The sequence below is a fragment of the Ovis aries genome, chromosome 20, assembly GCF_016772045.2.
Source record: "Ovis aries strain OAR_USU_Benz2616 breed Rambouillet chromosome 20, ARS-UI_Ramb_v3.0, whole genome shotgun sequence".
NCBI lineage: Eukaryota > Metazoa > Chordata > Mammalia > Artiodactyla > Bovidae > Ovis > Ovis aries.
This window is the reverse complement of record NC_056073.1, coordinates 47818284-47831123: the sequence shown is the minus strand read 5'-3', so window position 1 is coordinate 47831123 and position 12840 is coordinate 47818284. Positions and strand designations below refer to the sequence as shown.

General features: G+C 45.1%; 1 protein-coding gene across 1 annotated transcript in view; it reads left to right on the top strand.

The window, feature by feature from the left end:
* The first annotated feature begins 547 nt into the window (after nt 1-547).
* Nucleotides 548-12840, top strand: part of LOC106991797 (small ribosomal subunit protein eS6-like) — a 30036-nt gene continuing 17743 nt past the window's right edge. Inside the window, exon 1 of the mRNA XM_027958597.2 lies at nt 548-574. Within this exon, the coding sequence (XP_027814398.1) occupies nt 548-574 (27 nt within the window). The remainder of the gene's footprint in view (nt 575-12840) is intronic.

Below are 12840 nucleotides of genomic sequence, written 5' to 3'. Positions count from 1 at the left end.
TAACGTTTGTACTAAACAACTTATTATTGACATGCTAGACTGATTCTCACAGTCAATCTATTTTCCTCTGAGAACTAATCCTGTCATACTTTAAAAAAGTCACTTAGCAAGTTCTTCCATTAAATATAACCTTGAGACGTCCCTGGTGGTCCAGTTGTTAAGACTCTAGGCTCCCAATGCAGGGGCCTTGGGTTCGATCCCTGGTCTGGGAACTAAGATCCAGCATGGCAGGATCACCCATCACTTTGCCAAAGAGAAAGTAAAGAAAATTGATTAAATAAGTAAACAAACAAATCTAAATTTAATATCATGTGTTGCAGCGTCACTCTGCCTTCCTCTTATTTTCTCCAAAAATGGCGGGGCCCATTTAATCACGACTAATGCCATTTCTTATACCAGAAAGCATAACCTTGGTCCCTCTCCAATCCTTTATTCTGTTAGTTTAGCGGCTCAGACCCTTGGCTCTTCTCTTGCAAGCCTTTGTTTCAAACTTCATTCCCACCTCCACTTCCTGGGTTCTGCACAGTCGCTGTGATGCTCTTGCGCAATGACCAGAGGACAACAGAACATTCTGGTAAGTTCTGGCCTCTTTGGAAATAACACGTCTCTCCTGGGTTGCTAAACTCTCCACTCCTATTCGTCCTTCCTCAGACACTCCCTGGTTTTTCTCAAAGTTGCACAACGTGGCTGATTCACACTCGGCTCAGTGTGCAAACACCACACAGCCTATGACATTTCTACTGGCTCCACATGAGAAATGTGAGCTTCTTGGCAAAACATGGATGGGCGAGGTTTTACTTCCAGTCTCTGCCGCCGAATGCCAACTGTCCTCTCATTCTCTCCTGAAAAGATTTGAGACTCATTCACAAATTCACAGCTCACTCTTGGAGAAAGTCTCATTTCAACAGGGTCCTAAGCTTTTGACCAAATCCATGTGGCCCCTCCATGGAAGTGCTTCCTCCAAGATCATGCCAACTCTACCTTCACGTCATGCTACTTCTAACTACACGTTCACTCGGTTCCAGTCCCTTCACGTGAACTAGGTCCAGGCCTCCCAGACTGCGCTGGATCTTGCATGAGGCCACTGTGAGTGGCAACTTTCTCCCTGTTCTATACCCAATCTTCTCAGCTTTCCCGGTTTTAGGATTTCATATGCTGAGTGTGTGCTAAATCGCTTCAGTCATATCTGACTTTGTGCAACCTTAGGGACTGTAGCCTGCCAGGCTCCTCTGTTCATGGGACTCTGCAAGAATACTAGAGTGGGTTGCCATGCTCTCTTCCAGGAGATCTTCTTGACCCAGGGATCAAACCCCCATCTCTTGTGTCTCCTACAATGGCAGGTGGGTTCTTGACCACTAGCTCTGCCTGGGAAGACCAAAGATTCCTTGGTCTTTCTAACTTTTTTGGGGTCTTTCTAAAGACCCAAATTTAGAAGTGGGTCTTTCTAGATCTCTCACTGCTAGGAGCATCATCTCTAACTTCATAGAAATCACGAAAACCAAAACCTGGGCATAACACAGGCCCCTTCCCGCATCCCCTTGGTTTCGTCCCCTCATCACCTCTTACTACCAGCCATGCCCTCCTCCTCTCCCCAGTCCCAGGAGGGCTCCAGCCTCCAGCACTCAGTACCCACACAGCAAGTTCTCAATGAATATTTGCTGAGTGACTCTCAGGGACGACGGTTGCATCAACTCACATCTTTCTCTGTAAGTAATTAAATCATCAAAAAATAATCTTGTGATGTGTAATTGTTTTGTACCCCCTCTTGCATTCTCTCAAATCAACCACTTTGGTGGAATCATCTTTTATCGGCATCGGATGCTTTCTAAGTAGTGGGTCACATGAAGAAAAGCACACAGGCTTCATCAATTTTTACGGCAAATAATGAGTCGGGCAAACTTGAGTTCGTTGTGAAGGTCATACAGACACAAACGGAAGGCAAAAGCACAAAGAGAGAGTTCCGATCTTTCTATCCGTAATCCTAGATTCATAAACTTTTTGTGTTTGCCTTAAACAGGTCGTAGTCATGTCATTAAAGCCATTTGGCTTCACACACATTACCTGCCCCCACCCCTGCCCTGGTCTCAACCTCACACACGCGTGATGAAGGTGGCTGAACGTGCTCACAGGGAAGAAGACACTGTAGGTGAGTGGACAGCACCCTGGGTGTAAAACACGGCTGCCCCTGACCCTTCCAACCATCCCATATGCATACGTAACAAGCAGGACTCCAGGAGGTCATCTGGGTGCTGGAGACTAAGGGCTACCTGCTCCCTCCCCTGCCCAGGGCTCACTGACTGCTACCATCAGGCCCTGGATCAGACTGCTACCGCCAGGCCTTTGTCTTGGACACAGACAACAAGAGTGAAGCCGTAGTTGGGACGCAAACACTGATGGCCCCTTGCTGGCTCCATGGTACGCGCTGAAACCCTGACAAGCGTGATTTTGTTGCGGTAAACATCTGAATCATCTTGGCATTCAGGAAGAAATGACCCGAGCCAGCGGGTAACCAGGATGAAGACAAATGGCCATGAGGCTCCGGGAGAGCCCTAGGCTCACGGCCTCAGGCCTTCAAGACCCGTTGTCATCCCTCATCTGCCCACACTCAGCGGTGAGCACTACACCTCTCACTCCTGACTATTTGATGATGCTGCACAAATTACTCAGTGCTCCCACATATATTTGTCAATAATCTTTATGGTAATATTGCAACTTGAATATGATCATTATTTTTTCCAGTTTCTAGCTGAAGATAGGACTACGATAGGATAATGGATTGTCTAATATTACATGATAGTAGTAAGGATGGTTACTAATCTATTGGCTACTTTTTATCTCATATTCATTTTCTTCTGGCCTGATAAACACCTGGCTAAGTAGGCTGGAGAAGATTCTTGAGAGTACCTTGTTCAGCAAGGAGATCAAACCAGTCAGTCCTAAAGGAAATCAACCCTGGCCACCTGATGTGAAGAACCGACTCATTGGAAAAGACCCTGATGCTGGGAAAGATGGACGGCAGAAGGATAAGGGGGCAACAGAGGATGAGATGGTTGGATGGTGTCACCGACTCAATGGACATGAGTTTGAGCAAGCTCTGGGAGACAGTGGAGGACAGGGAAGCCAGGCAATGGGGTCTCAAAGAGTCAGACATGACTTAGTGACTGAACAAGTCAGCTGCCATGATATCATTTTATAGAGCAGGAAAGAGACACGAGGAGGTCAAGGTCAAGTGACTGGTTCAAGGTCGAATAGCTAAGGAGTGTCAGAGCCAGGATTTGTGCTCAGAGCCCATGTTGGTTTGATTTTAGCTCACTTCCTCCAAGTTTATTTAGCCCAATCTCCTTTGTAACCTTTGGGAACCTGAGAATTTAGAGATTGATTATATCCTTTGCAGCCAAAGATGGAGAAGCTCTATACAGTCAACAAAAACAAGACCAGGAGCTGACTGTGGCTCAGATCATGAACTCCTTATTGCCAAATTCAGACTTAAATTGAAGAAAGTAGGGAAAACCACTAAGCCATTCAGGTATGACCTAAATCAAATCCCTTATGATTATATAGTGGAAGTGAGAAAGAGATTTAAGGGACTAGATCTGATAGATAGAGTGCCTGATGAACTGTGGACAGAGGTTCATGACATTGTGCAGGAGGCAGTGATCAAGACCATCCCCATGGAAAACAAATGCAGAAAAGCAAAATGGCTGTCTGAGGAGGCCTTACAAATAGCTGTGAAAAGAAGAGAGGCGAAAAGCAAAGGAAAAAAGGAAAGATATACCCATTTGAATGCAGAGTTCCAAGAACTAGCAAGGAGAGATAAGAAAGTCTTCCTCACTGATCAATGCAAAGAAATAGAGGAAAACAACAGAATGGGAAAGACTAGAGATCTCTTTAAGAAAATTAGAGATACCAAGGGAACATTTCATGCAAAGATGGGCTCGATAAAGGACAGAAATGGTATGGACCTAACAGAAGCAGAAGATATTAAGAAGAGGTGGCAAAAATACACAGAAGAACTGTACAAAAAAGATCTTTATGACCCAGATAATCATGATGGTGTGATCACTCACCTAGAGCCAGACATCCTGGAATGTGAAGTCAAGTGGGCCTTAGAAAGCATCACTACGAACAAAGCTAGTGGAGGTGATGGAATTCCAGTGGAGCTGTTTCAAATCCTGAAAGATGATGCTGTGAAAGTGCTGGACTCAATATGCCAGCAAATTTGGAAAACTCAGCATTGCCTACAGGACTGGAAAAGGTCAGTTTTCATTCCAATCCCAAAGAAAGGCAATGTCAAAGAATGCTCAAACTACCGTACAATTGCACTCATCTCACATGAGTAAAGTAATGCTCAAAATTCTCCAAGCCAGGCTTCAGCAACACGTGAACCGTGAACTTCCAGATGTTCAAGCTGGTTTTAGAAAAGACAGAGGAACCAGAGATCGAATTGCCATCATCCGCTGGATCATGGGAAAAGCAAGAGAGTTCCAGAAAACATCTATTTCTGCTTTATTGACTATGCCAAAGCCTTTGACTGTGTGGATCACAATAAACTGCAGAAAATTCTGAAAGAGATGGGAATACCAGGCCACCTGACCTGCCTCTTGAGAAACCTGTATGCAGGTCAGGAAGCAACAGTTAGAACCGGACATGGAACAACAGACTGGTTCCAAATAGGAAAAGGAGTACGTCAAGGCTGTATATTGTCACCCTGCTTATTCAACTTAGATGCAGAGTACATCATGAGAAATGCTGGGCTGGAAGAAGCACAAGCTGGGATCAAGATTGCCAGGAGAAATATCAATAACCTCAGATATGCAGATGACACCACCGTTATGGCAGAAAGTGAAGAAGAACTAAAAGCCTCTTGATGAAAGTGAAAGTGGAGAGTGAAAAAGTTGGCTTAAAACTCAACATTCAGAAAACGAAGATCATGGCATCTGGTCCCATCACTTCATGGCAAATAGATGGGGAAACAGTGGAAACAGTGTCAGACTTTATTTTGGGGGGCTCCAAAATCACTGCAGATGGTGATTGCAGCCATGAAATTCAAAGACACTTACTCCTTGGAAGGAAAGTTATGACCAACCTAGATAGCATGTTGAAAAGCAGAGACATTACTTTGCCAACAAAAGTCCATCTAGTCAAGGCTATGGTTTTTCCAGTAGTCATGTATGGATGTGAGAGTTGGACTGTGAAGAAAGCTGAGTGCTGAAGAATTGATGCTTTTGAACTGCGGTGTTGGAGAAGACTCTTGAGAGTCCCTTGGACTGCAAGGAGATCCAACCAGTCCATTCTAAAGGAGATCGGTCCTGGGTGTTCTTTGGAAGGACTGATGCTAAAGGTGAAACTCCAATACTTTGGCCACCTGATGCAAAGAGCTGACTCATTGGAAAAACCTCTGATGCTGGGAAGGATTGGGGGCAGGAGGAGAAGGGGATGGCAGAGGATGAGATGGCTGGATGGCATCACCGACTTGATGGACATCAGTTTGAGTGAACTCCGGGAGTTGGTGATGGACAGGGAGGCCTGGCATGCTGCGATTCATGGGGTCATAGAGTCGGATATGACTGAGCGACTGAACTGAACTGAACTGAACTGTAGCCAAACCTTTATTCTCTTGAATACCCTATACAACCAGTCTGGCAGCTGGCCTTGTCTGCGGTTGGCCGTGGCATTAGATAAGCTCTAATTTTCTAGTGGCACTGTGACGTACCAAAATATTCCCCATAGGAAGAGACTGACATCATCAAAATGGCACATGTGGACTCTTCAGCATCATGGTTCTGGCAGGGAGAACAACTTTGTCTTGGGTGTTCCATTGAACTTATCTACATACTTGCAGTCTGAAGGATTATTATGTCCATCCCACACCCAGACACTTGTTTGGAAAATAAATATTCTTTGTCTTTCCCTAGAAGATTCTTGGTCTTGGCTTATCAACAATTCAAAGCAACAATAAACTGTTGAGTATCTGCTCATTGTTAGGCATGGTGCTAAGTATTTTAATATTAATTTTATTACATTCTCTTAATAACCTGATAAGGTAGCGATTGTTCTTATTTCACACATTAAGTGATGAATCTATTTGCAGGGCAGGGATAGAGACTCATATATAGAGAGTAGACTTTGGACACGGAGAGGGAAGGAGAGGGTAGGATGGATTGAGAGAGCAGCATTACAATGCATACATTACCATGTGTAAAATAGATTAGTGGTGGGAAGTATAACACAGGGCGCCAACCTGGTGCTCTGTGGCAATCTAGAGGGGTGGGATAGGGTGGGGGTGGGGGAAGGCTCAAGAGGAAGGGGACATATGCACGCTCGTGGTTGATTGATGCTCTTGTATAACAGAAGCCAACTCTAGTGTTTTAAAGCAATTATTGTCCAATTAAAATTTAACTTTAAAAAGGAAACAAAAGAATTTGCATGTTCTCATAAAGCTATTAATAACAAGTAGCAATTTAAGACTCAAGCATGGATTTTCTGATTTTAAGCATATACACCTTTCCATTCTTACTCTGATAAGTCATGTAATTTAGCAATATGTACTGTTTAAGATTCTTAAAACTACCATAGTCTTTGATCCCAAATTCTGCTTCCAATTATTCATCATAAAGGAATAATCAGAGATAGTCTTAAATCTGTATGCCCAAGTTATACACAACAGAAGTATTTATAATTGCAAAAATGGAAAACAATGTGTCTAATAGCAAAAATATTTAAATATCTCCTTAATCTGCATTGTTTAATATTATGGAGTCATGTTTCTGAAGATATGACAAGGCATTTAATGACATGAGAAAATACCCAACTACAGCAGGCAGAAAAGCAGGCAAAGCTCTGTGTGGGCGTCTGTTACGAGGAAGCGAGGTCTGCGGATGCTCCCTTCCCCGGAAACATCGATGTCCAGCAAAACCGGTCTTTCATTGAAATATGAAGTTTCATGGATGAAAAATCCGTGCACTGGGTTCACATGAGGCCAGATGTTGCCTGTCCAGTATCTCAAGCCTAGAAAGACGAGTTAATCCTTGAAGGCAACAACTCTGACCTTGCATCAAATTCAGCTGCTTTGATTCTGTAAATCACAACGGTTAAAACCAAGGAGATGAGAAGAGTCTTGGCCTGGCCCCCATGTCTCTGAAAAAGAAACAGTATGGCAGGCTGACGGATAAGACCTAAGGGTTGCCCAGCTACGGAAAGCACAGAGCACTGGGTGATTCCGAAGACCTGCTTGCAACTTTTCTCAAAGATGCAACAAAAACTCCCAATCGATTTGGGGAGAAACTGTGTATATGCTCGTCAGTTCAGTTCAGTTCCGTCGCTCAGTCGTGTCCGACTCCGTGCTCCGTTGCTTGCTTGCTCCCAGCTCTGTGAGACCCCATGGACTGCAAGCCTCCAGGCTCCTCCTCCGTGGGATTCTCCAGGCAAGAATACTGCAGCGGGTTGCCATTTCCTCCTCCAAGGGATATCCCCCACCCAGGGATCGAACCCCAGTCTCCTTCATGGGCAGGCAGATTCTTTACCACTGAGCCCCCTGGGAAGCCCCAGAGATCTACACTGAAACACTGTGAACGAATAAAACATGCTAGCCTGGTATCTCTTTGTGAAAGAATTATGACTAACTGTTCTTAATTTTTTCTAATTTTTCCTATGTTTTCTAATTTCCATGGAAGACTTTGTAACGTTATTATAAAATAGAAACAGTAAATATACTATTTTAAAAGAAAACAACTCCTACTAGTATTTCAGGCAAGCAGACGTCAAGGTGCTTCCACTCCAAAAGGCTTCTGGGAACACCCTTCTCTTTGCTGCTCCCCTACTCAGGGAGCAGGGAGGCAGTGTTAGAATAAAGAGCTTGCTGTGTGACCTTGGAGAAGTCACATTCCCTCTCTGGGCCTCAGCAGGTTTTTCTGCAAAATGAACAGCTTAGATCAGTGAGCTCCGTCCCAAGCCTGAGTCCAGAGCCTCCCTCAGTGGCCTCCAGCGAGAACTGTCTTTCAACATGAAATGAGATCCGGCCCTCCCCCATGACTGGAGAGGAAAATATTTATGAATTAGTCTGTAGTTTAGAAATGGATCCCTGTCTGGGAACACAGAACCATAAACCCCACTGGCAAATTAGAGTCCATTATCAGACACTGTAGCAGCAAGCTCAGCCTAGTGGTAATTGTGTCTGCAATAAGAAGGCGGTGAGGGCCACTTTAGGCCATTTGCTACATGAATCAATCATCATTAAAATCTAGCAGCAGAGTAGATGTGGAAAGGAGGCCGCGTTATCAATGGCCGATGCGAGCAAAAATCCATCAAGAGGCTCACAGGGCCATGACATACGATCGGGGGCTCTGGTCAGCTCACTGATGTCACCTGTCACTCAGGAAGATCCAGCGAGACTGCCTGCAGTTCTGTTTTGGAGTCCCTAGTGGCCTTAAATAACGTCATCCTGCTTGGCCACAGAGTGCCAATTTCATGTAAATACTGAGCCTCCTCCCTGGTTCTTGATGAGGCATTTCAGGGTGCCCTGTGCCTTGGTGTTCTCCAACGAATTTTAGGTGCCTTAAATTAACGTGAATTTATTCTTTAACAGTTCTAGAGGACAGATGTCTGAAAGCAAGGCGTCGACGGGCCGCTTCCCCTCTGAAGTCTCTAGAAAACACCCTTGCCTTTTTCTGCGTCCATCACCCCAGGTGTCCCTGGCTGGTGGTGGTTGTTGCTGAGTCGTTCAGTTGTGTCTGACTCTTTTTCAGCTCCATGGACTGCAGCCGCCAGCCTCCTCCATTGCAGAAGCCTGACCCCAACCTCTACCTCTGTCTGCGTACAGCCTTATCCTCTGTGTCTCCTTTCTTACAAGGACACTTGTCTTTGGATTAGGGTCCACCTTAGCCCAGTATGCCTGTACCCTAACTTGCTTACACCTGCAAAGACTCTGTTTTCAGAAAGGTTATATGCTGAGGCTCCCAGTGGACATGAAGTGGAATGCACTATTAAACTCACCACTCTGAGATAAGCCAGGGTTCGGTTTTCATTTTGGTCATCCTTCACCCGTCTAACCTGTGATAGGAGACAGGTTAACACCTAGAACTAAAACAGCCCTTACTGTGTGCCAGAGATACATCTCTCTATGTGCATTAACTCATTTATTTTTTACCACGAGTAAGTACTCTTTTTATCTTCCGTCTCCAAATGTGGACTAAAGGAACACAGAGGTTAAGTAACGTGCCTAAGGTCACATAGGAAGAGGCAGGGTCAGTACCTGAACCAAGACAGGGTGGTTCTGAAGCCTGTGCTCGTCACCACGCATCTTGCTGCTGAAGAAGTTGCAGAATTCACAGAATCCTTTTGTGTAAATACCCAGGAATAGGATTACTGGATTATATGGCAGGAAGATCTGAACCAAGAGGAGACTGGGCACACAATGCCAAATGTGTGTAAGGAGGTAATATGTCTCCATTAAAATAATATTGAGTTTGTATTAACAAGAGAAAATGCATATGCTGTGGGGGGTTTTTTATTATTTCCCCATTTTTACGATTCTTTCACTTTGTTTTCTATGGAAGTATATTTGATCCAAAATATTATATCAGTTTCAGGCATACAACTCAGTGACTTGCTATTTTTGTAGAATATACTCCATATGAAGTTGCTGTGGAACATATGTGCTGTACACTACATTCTTGTAACTCACCTATTTCACAGCTATTAGTTTGCGCCTCTGTTAAGAGGATGACCCTTCGCTTATTTTGTCCCTCCCTCTACCTTTACGCTCTCTAAGAGCTGAAAGTTAGGATATAAAGTGGCTTAAATAACACGTTAGACTAGATTTGTAAATGACAGAAAAGAGAAAGTTTTACATCAAAATGCTCACGGAAGCTCTTTTAGAGGAACTGAGTGTGTTTTTGCTTTCTCTTTTTTCCTACCTTTTTGGATACTGCAACTTCTATAACAAGCATAAGTTACTTTTTAACTGGAGTAAAGATAATATGAGCATCTATAATGCAGACTAGTATTAATAATAATGCAAGCGGTATTCTCATGGAAGGACAGATGGGAAAAGATAAAGATGAGTCGGGGCCCCCCAGGTGCCTTAGCGGTAAAGAACCTGCCTGCCAGTGGAGGAGACCGGGTGCTGTTCCTGCACCAGAGAGATCCCCTGGAGGAGGAAATAGTAACCCATTCCAGTGTTCTTGCCTGGAGAATCCCAAGGACAGAGGAGCCTGGTGGGCTACAATCCATGGGCCACAAAGAGTCAGACACGACTGAGAGACTGAGCGTGCACACACACACACACACACACACACACACACACACACACACACACGCTATTAGCCTATCACCACAGGGAAGACTGAGCTGAAAGATGACCAATGAAAATCAGTCCTGATCTTCATATCAAAGATACCCTAAGATCCAAAATAGAACACACCATGGACTTGCCTTGCATTTAATCACTAAATTCAGGTTTGACTTTGGTACTCACTAGACAAGCATCTGCTAAATGAGTGGACATCTGAGCTAAATAAACACAGGGCGTGAACTCATGGGGAAGTCGGTGTGCAGGGAAATGGAGTGAATGGCTGAACGGAAAATGTCTTTCTCAGGAAATAGTTCGAAGCCTCTTCTCTGTTTCCTAGAAATCCCATGGGAAGCTGGTGACTTAATATCATTGACTCCACTTTGCAAGGCTGTGGACTAGACTTTACCTTTCAGCTATAGATGATGGAGTCTCAAATGAAAAACAAAAATCATTAGGCTGAGGCTCAAATCAACAGAAATTAGATTGACCTAAATCGATGCCCAGAAAAATGGCTTTCCCTCTGGACAAATGCTGAAATAAGAACCTTGTTGATTTAAAGGACAAACTGTCCTTCAGTTCAGAGAACTGGGAGAGTTTTCATCTAGAAGAAATGCTTTACAAATTAAACCCCCTTCCCCCCCCTCCCCCCGCCTTCCTTAAACAGAAAGGCTGATTTGTGTTTATGACTACATAGCATCAGTGACCAGCCAGGATGGCTTTGTGGTTCTGAGTTAGCGTCACAGAGCTCAAAATTTGGGACCCACTGAGCTAGTCAGGTTGCTTTGGCCATGGATACCTTGAAATTTATTATTGGATATAAAGCATACATTCCCATCTTTTGACTTGCAGGACTGGCTATTGAAAGGCGCCCATCCTTGTGAGTGAAGTAAAAGTCTCTCAGTCATGTCCCACTTTGCTGCTGCATGGAGCGTGCAGTCCATGGGATTCTCCAGGCCAGAATACTGGAGTGGGTAGCCATTCCCTTCTCCAGGGGATCTTCCCAACCCAGGGACTGAACCCAGGTCTTCCCCAGGTCTCCCACAGGCAGATTCTTCACCATCTGTATCACCAGGGAAACCCAAGAATACAGGAGTGGGTAGCCTATCCCTTCTCCAGCGGATCTTCCTGAGTACACCCCTTAGTCATACGATTATTCATTCTCCCAGCGACCCAGAGAGGGCTTCCCAAATGGTACTAGTGGTAAGGAACCCGCCTACCAGTACAGGAGACATATGAAGAGATATGGGTTCGATCCCCAGGTCAGGAAGAGCCTCTGGAGGAGGGCATGACACCCCCCTCCAGTATTCTTGCCTGGAGAATCCCCATGGACAAAGGAACCTTGCAGGCTACCGTCTAGAAGTGACTTAACACACCCACATGCGTGTATGCACGCACACATACACAATGACCCAGAGACCAGAGGCCTGCTTCGTCCCCACAACCAGCACATGTGAAGATGCAACTCTGACTATGGCCTGATGGCGCCAAGTTGGCCACTGGTGACCAGGAGCAGACTGATCAGCCTCTAGGATCCCCAGGCATGCCTGTTTCCCAAGTGGACCCCCAGGTGATTCTGCTCAAGGTATTACATCAGTGCTCCAGGGTACCATGGAGCACAGACCTGGGCCAGCCTTTATGAACAAACATCACAGGTGTCCCACTGCAGGGAAGCATCTAATCCCATCAGATGAAATCTTGATCAGAGCCAGGCTTCCCTGGCATAGACATCTGATATGCTTATATTCACTCATTCAACAAAATTTTGGCAGGGACTGTATGTACAAAGCACTGAGTCAGATGTTAAAGACATCAAGATCACAGTGCATAAAAAGAGGCAGAGATCTTTCTCAAGCCTTTCTCAAGCGTAGCAGGAAAGCTTTTGCATGTGTACAGGTGCTAAGCTGTGTCTGACTCTTTCCTACCCCATGGACTGCAGCGCAACAGACCTCCCTGTCCCTCACTACCCTCACTATCTCCTGGACTTTGCCCAGGTTCATGTCCATTGAAGATCTTGACATCCGGTCCCATCACTTCATGCAGATAGATGGGGAAACAATGGAAACAGTGACAGACTTTATTTTCTTGGGCTCCAAAATCACTGCAGACGGTGACCATAGCCATGAAATTAAAGATGCTTGCTCCTTGGAAGAAAAGCTATCACCAAACTAGACAGCATATTAAAAAGCAGAGACATTGCTTTGCAGACAAAGGTCAGTCTAGTCAAAGCTATGGTTTATCCAGTGGTCATGTATGGATGCGAGAATTGGACTATAAAGCAAACTGAGCACCAAAGACTTGATGCTTTTGAAATGTGGTGTTGGACAAGACTCTTGCGAGTCCCTTGGACTGCAAGGAGATCCAACCAGTCCATCCTAAAGGAAAGCAGTTCAGTTCAGTTCAGTTCAGTCGCTCAGCCGTGTCTGACTCTTTGCGACCCCATGAATCGAAGCACGCCAGGCCTCCCTGTCCATCACCAACTCCCGGAGTTCACCCAGACTCGCGTCCATCGAGTCTGTGATGCCATCCAGCAGCCATCTCATCCTCGGTCA